Here is a 6460-nt window from a genome sequence, read left to right as displayed (position 1 = left end):
AATACATTAATGCTAGATCAAAGCATTTCCACAAACAAGTTGTTAGCTGACCAATACAAAGGCTACAGGTCACTTCATTAGACTAAGCAACTCCCTCAAACTTTCCCGCCGTGGAATACATTATGTAACACAACATCCTGTTTCCTGACAAACAACATTTAACTCTGTAATGACTGAAGTGTAGCAACTTGAAACTCCAACGAATTTCCATTTATAGCATCAAGCCCATGACAGACCTCTCCTCCACGAATGTATACTGTGGCTTGGATACACTGGAGCATTTCCTTGGATGGAAAGATTTCTGCCCATGGAGTATGGCTTTCTTGCCTCCCCATCCAACTTAAGCAAAAAATGTCCCCCAATGCTCCTACTGGGGGACAGGAGACCCTCATGAGCAACATTGGGGGGGGGGGAGGCTGCAGTGGGATACGGGAGGTGAGAAAGTCATACTCCACAAGAAGAAGAAATCTACTATCATTCCAGTAGATCCATGAGTTAAGAAATCCCATTAATCCATAAATGAATGATGGGCTGTGTGAAGCTGTACTTTTTTCAGTCATCGGTATCATGCTTTAAGTTAGCCAACCCTGATTATGAGGGCAAAAAGAGCAGTCAAAGGACACAACCTAACCAAAGGTAAGCACTTTTAAGAAGAAGAAAAGAGATTGGATTTATACCCCACCCTTCACTTCGAGTCTCAGAGCGGCTTACAAACTCCTTTCCCTTCCCCTCCCCACAACAGACACCCTGTGAGGTGGGTGGGGCTGAGAGAGCTCTGACAGAAACTGCTCTTTCAAGGACAGCTCTGACAGAACTATGGCTTGCCCAAGGTCATCCAGCAGCTGCAAGTGGAGGAGTGGGGAGTCAAACCCGGTTCTCCCGGATTAGAGTCCGCACATTTAACCACTACACCAAACTGGCTCTCAATACCATTGATTTTAAGCACATGTTTAAACAAATCTCTTCCAACAAGATCAATGGAGTCTGAAACAGCTCAACTTTAGCTGGACCGTGGCCAAAATAAACTAAGGAAGGCCAGTGGTTTGAAGAATGTGCCCCAGTTCTCCATCTTTCAAAGCCTCGAGTGCAAAGGTTTTCCTGAAGACAATTTTAGAACTGCAACGTGATGTATGATCCTCAGTTGTGCACACAGCATATACCACTATAACACCGCTGTAAATCTTCCTTTGTGAGAGTGCATATGCTTTGTTGCTTAGAGTCACATTCTGTGACATTTATAAGCAGCAGCATACATGGGAGAAAATATGCAAATGCTTCCATGTTTTCTGTGGTGGTCGTGCTGCCAGTGCGATTGTTGGGCAATTTGTGCTTGCAGTGGAGATTCCACACAACACAGGCTAATGTGGTTTTGCCCTGTTATTAGCCACGGTTTCCCTTTCACACAAGATGCGGATTGTAGCCACTCTTCGATGCTGCCCTTGTGACATAACGATTCTCCTCCACCCCCTTAAAAAAAAACCACACACAACATGCACAGTGCTGCTGCAGAATAGCACAGTGTGACAATCCTCCCTTCCCCTCTCCCTCAACTGTTATGGGTGCATCTGAGAGGGTAAATATATGCAGTTTTTTGTCTCCCAAATAGTGCAATTGCACGAATCTTTCCCACCAGAAAATCCAAGCACTAGCGCACTTCTACACTTATTTAAAAACAACAAAAACAACGCATGCTGCCCTTAGTATACTTTTTAAAATGCGTCTCTCTAGAGAGGGCATTCCACGTCATGGGGTCACTACAGAAAAGGCACCCTGCGACAAGTCCTTGAGAAGTGCCCGGAAACTTCAGTTGGTTTGTTGAACAGACACTTGGTTTCTCTTGATCTTCTTTCTTCATCTGATTCGGAGCTGCACAGAATCCCCCTGAGAACTGCACGGATCTGGCTTAGAAGCGCACGTTTCGTGTACGAGCCCTGCTTGATCCAGGGTTCCCTCCCCACCCGTCACATTCTTCTTTACTCCTGCAAGGACACCCCCGTAGCACCTCGCCCATCTGCCACAGAAACACCTGGTTCTGCCCGAGTCCGGCGACTCCTCCCTGGACTGAACCACCTTCTTCGTGGCGCAGACACGCTCCGCGGAGCTGGAAAGGAACGCGGAGGCGCAACTAGGCAGAGAACCGCCCCCCCCCCCCCCCCCGGGGCCAGGGGACCCGAGAGAGGAGCGCCCCCGCCCAAGCTGCGTGGACTCCTGGGGACGCCAGACCCGTCGTCGTCGATCTCTTCCCTCGAGCTTACCCGACGGCTCGCCTGCGCTTCGTTGCCCGTCCGGAGCAGAGAGGGGAGCTGGCGAGGCGCCTGCCCTGTTCAGAGAAATGGGCTGGCGGAGGGGGGTGGAGTCCCGCCTGAACCCCTGAGCAGGATGGCCCAGGGACCGGGCACGGCGCTGCTGCTCCTGGCGCTGGGTAAGTGCGAGCCAGGCGACCCCCAGGGGAGGAGCCTTTCGGACGGCTCGGCTGGGCGGGGTGCTCCAGGGGGGTCAGGCTGGTGCCCCCCAGCCAGGGTTTCATCCCAGGGGAAAGTCGGCAGTAGCAAAGTTTCTAGGGCCCAAATGGCTAGTTCCCCCTTGCAGATTTTAACCTTCTCTATAACGCTCGTCTCTTATCAATAATATGCCATATTCTCTCTTCTTTCTGCTTTGATGGGGGGGGGGGGTTGATTGCCATATGTGGGGTTGCCAACTTTTCCCCTGGCAGGAGTACTGTGTCGTTAACAGCTACCAGCAGTCTCAACTTTAGTGAGTCTCCCCCCCCTCCCCAATATGGACATTAAAGGATGGGGAAAACTTCTCCCACTGAATTTTTCCATCTCAAGCATCTCTGTTAAAGGCCCAGGAAATCCTGGGGGTGGGAGATGTGGGGCTAAATAGGTGAGGCTCTTTGCAAACTGGGGCAATGAATTATTGAGCTGAATTCACCCACATTTATATTTACTAACCACATCGTTATCCTGCTCTTCTTTTCTGGAGTTGGAGACAGTGAACACCCCCCCCCCCCATTTTATCTTCACAACAACGTTGTGAGGCAGCTTTGACTCAGAAACGTGATTGGCTGCCCAGTGAACTTGATGGCTAAGTGGGGAACAGGTCTGTAATGTTGATGACGTTGCACTGGCTCTTTGGTAAATATACACGACCCGCAAGCAGATAAGGAACCGGGAACCAACTTTGGCCTTGTATGACCCCCTAGGGAATCTGGTGATGAAGCTGCTCAGAGATTTTCCATCAGCAAGTTACATGAATCCTATTTCCATTTACAGCTTCTCTGCTCAAGTCTTTGGCTGCAGAAACTCCATGTGAAAACATTTACCAAGGCTTCTCTGACTGCATCTTAAGACTAGGGGAAAACATGGCTGGCTTCGAAGAGGAAGAGGATGAAGATGAAAGGACCCAGGCCCAGGAGCTGCGCACTGTCTGTGGGTGAGTGACATGTGCTTGTAACCACCACCATGCTCATCTGCCATGTGTTCATGCTAGAACAGGAGCAGAAACAAATACACTCCCAAAACGTCTGATGCGGAATCTTTTCTTATTTCTCCCCTAATATTTGATCTGTGTATGACATTCCATGAGGGTTGCTTTCAATATTTGATGGTATATGGTGGCTGACATACAAGAGCCATTTTGTGTACAACAGGACTAGGATGGCTAGCATGCAATATTATTTGGCTGTACATGACAGGTGAGATGCAAGCCAGGCTGGCTCTAGATCAAATGGCACCCTAGGCCAGGAGTGCCATCAGCATCCCCAGCACCCTCCACTTCTTCACCTTATTTTTAAGAATCAGATTTCCAGCCTATTTCACGACTTCATGACTCTAATCTGGAGAACCGGGTTTCCCCACTCCTTCATATGCAGCCAGCTGGGTGACCTTGGGTCAGTCACAGCTCTCTCAGAACTCTCTGAGCCCCACCTACCTCACAAGCAATGTTCCCTCCAAGCTGTGGAGTCTCGTGAGCAAAAATTCTACTTTGTGAGCCACTGGCATTAAAGTTGTGAGCAAGCGATTGGGCTGCTGCATAAATTAGTTTGCTCTGGAGCCATCCTTCCCGAGCTAAGACAAAAATGTGTGAGCCAGAGGCTAAAGAACTGTGAGCTAGCTCACACAAACTCAGCTTAGAGGGAACACTGCTCACAAGGTGCTTGTTGTGGGGAGAGGAAGGGAAGGTGATGGTAAGTCACTCTGAGACTACCTTTGGGGAGTAAAAAGCGGGGTATAAAACCAGTTCTTTCCTCCCCCTCCCCCTCTTCCTCCTGATTTAGCCCTGTCACATAGTATATTTCCACACTAGGATCTATAAACTAGGGAAGGGACTGCGCCAGAGAATCTCATGCAGTAGGTCCCAGGTTCAATCTCTGGCATCTCCAGTTCAAAAGATCAGGTCGTTGGGTGATGTAAAGACACATGAAGCTGCCTTCTACTGAATCAGACTATTGGTCCATCAGTGTTGAGTATTGTCTACTTAGACTCGCAGCGGCTCTCCAGAGTCTCAGGCAGAGGACTTTCCACACCACCTACGACTAACTGGAGATGCCTGGGTTGAACCTGGAACCTTCTGCATGCCCAGCTGATGCTCTGCCCCTGAGCCATGGCCCCTGCCTCTGCCCCTGTGGAAAGAGCTTGGCCTGGAAAGCCACTGCCATACAGAGTAGATGAAACCAACTTTGATAGATTAATGTTCTGACTCCGTAGAATGCAACTTCATGACTTCAGATCTGTATTTATTCATGCCATAGGTCAGCAAGAAAACATTGTTTTCTTCTAATCTTGCAGCAGCATTTTAATTTTGAAAACAAACCATACCATCATCAAGAGATTGAACTGGGCACCAGCACTGGATGGGCCAGTTTTAAATGGCACTGCCTGCTTTATCAAGGAAGATCAGTTCGCTCAGGTTATATGACTGGTTTCCGGATTTGATTTTTTAAGCAGAGCGCCCGTGACAGGCACCTCAAAGCCCAGTGCCCCAGGAAGTTGCTTGGGTCATCTTCCCCTCAGCCCAACCCTGCTTGTAAGGAAGTTTAATAGCTGATAGCGTTTGATCCGTAGCACGAAGCAGTGTTTTGTATTCAATAGTGTTTGACAATGTATAAGGTGTCATATGCAATGCCTTCCAAAACACCCAGAGAGACCAACAAATTTACAGCACTCAGACTCTGAATTCTGAGGTAAATTTTCAAATCTGAAACAGAGGCCTTCCCTGTGTATTGATGTATAGGCTGTGATGAGAGTCCCCCAAAGAAAATTGTCTCAATCCATCTTCACAACAACCTTGTGAGGTAGGTTTTGCTAGAAAATGGCTAGCTAAAGTTCCCCACAAGCATCACAGTAAGTGAGGATTTAAATCCATATCTCCCTGGGCCAAGCCCAGCACACTAATCATTATACCATAATCACTACAGCTTTGTTTGTGGGAATGTAGTCTTGTACCTGGGAGGCTGGTTTCTTCATCTCCCTCCTGGATTCTCTGGATGGGTTTCAGCCTCTCTCTTAGTCCTTTGCCTTTCAAACTGCCAACATAAGCACTCCTGGGGGAATGCTACAAGCACTGCTGGGGGAATGTTACAATATATGAAGTGCATAGGTAATGGTAAAGGTTTCCCTTGCTCGAAAGCCACTCAAATCCGACTCTAGGGTCTGGTGCTCATCTCCGTTTCCAAGCCGAAGAGCCGGCACTGTCCAAAGACATTGCCATGGTCATGTGGCCAGCATGACTAGACGCCGAGGTGCACGGAACACTGTTACCTTCCCACCGAAGCGGTCCCTATTTCTCTACTTGCAGTTTCTTGCTTTTGAACTGCTAGGTTGGCAGGAGCTGGGGCCAGAGACGGGAGCTTGCTCCATCATGCAGCACTCGGGTCGCGATCTGCTGAATTACCAACCTTCCGGTCTGCAGTTCAGCATCTTAACCACTTGAGCCACCGCAGCCCTATATGAAGTGCATTGTATATATTAATATATAGAAGTGCATAGTATATATTAATTAATGACACTATTAGTTAACAACATGAATTGATCAGAGAGCCGGTAAGCTTAAAGCAATCCAATTTGACACAAGTGCAGACAACTTCAGTGCTGGGAAGGATTCATTCATGTGAAGGATGTGAGGTTCAGGTGTATGCAGCCATTTGTTTATTAGTAATCTAATCAGAACTGATAAAGGAGCCGAGCGTCCAAGGCTCTTGAAGTCCAGCCTGGAGCCCGTCTGGGCAGAGGGGGACTGATTAAAAGTGAACAGGAGGGAAAAGAAAGAAATGAAGAATTTGCTGAGAGTAAATGGTTGTCATTTAAAGTTTGATGAATGAATATGTGGGAGTGAGACAGGGCAAGGGAGGAATTAGGAAATGCAGAAAGCAATCAAGGGAAAAGCTGGAGCTTTGGGGGTGCATAAACCAGCAAGGGCCCCAAGAGAAGAATTGAGAAGATTAGAAAAGCAGGAATGA

General features: G+C 48.2%; 1 protein-coding gene across 1 annotated transcript in view; it reads left to right on the top strand.

The window, feature by feature from the left end:
* The first annotated feature begins 2379 nt into the window (after window positions 1–2379).
* The window catches only part of LOC107109626 (neuritin-like), a 13170-nt gene continuing 9089 nt past the window's right edge, over window positions 2380–6460 (top strand). Inside the window, exons 1-2 of the mRNA XM_015410294.1 lie at window positions 2380–2422; window positions 3276–3435. Of these exons, the coding sequence (XP_015265780.1) occupies window positions 2380–2422; window positions 3276–3435 (203 nt within the window). The remainder of the gene's footprint in view (window positions 2423–3275; window positions 3436–6460) is intronic.

The sequence above is a fragment of the Gekko japonicus genome, unplaced genomic scaffold (assembly GCF_001447785.1).
Source record: "Gekko japonicus isolate JY-2015 unplaced genomic scaffold, Gekko_japonicus_V1.1 scaffold200, whole genome shotgun sequence".
NCBI classification, from domain to species: Eukaryota; Metazoa; Chordata; class Lepidosauria; order Squamata; family Gekkonidae; genus Gekko; species Gekko japonicus.
The sequence above is the reverse complement of the archived record's forward strand: the minus strand, read 5'-3'. Positions and strand labels throughout refer to the sequence as shown.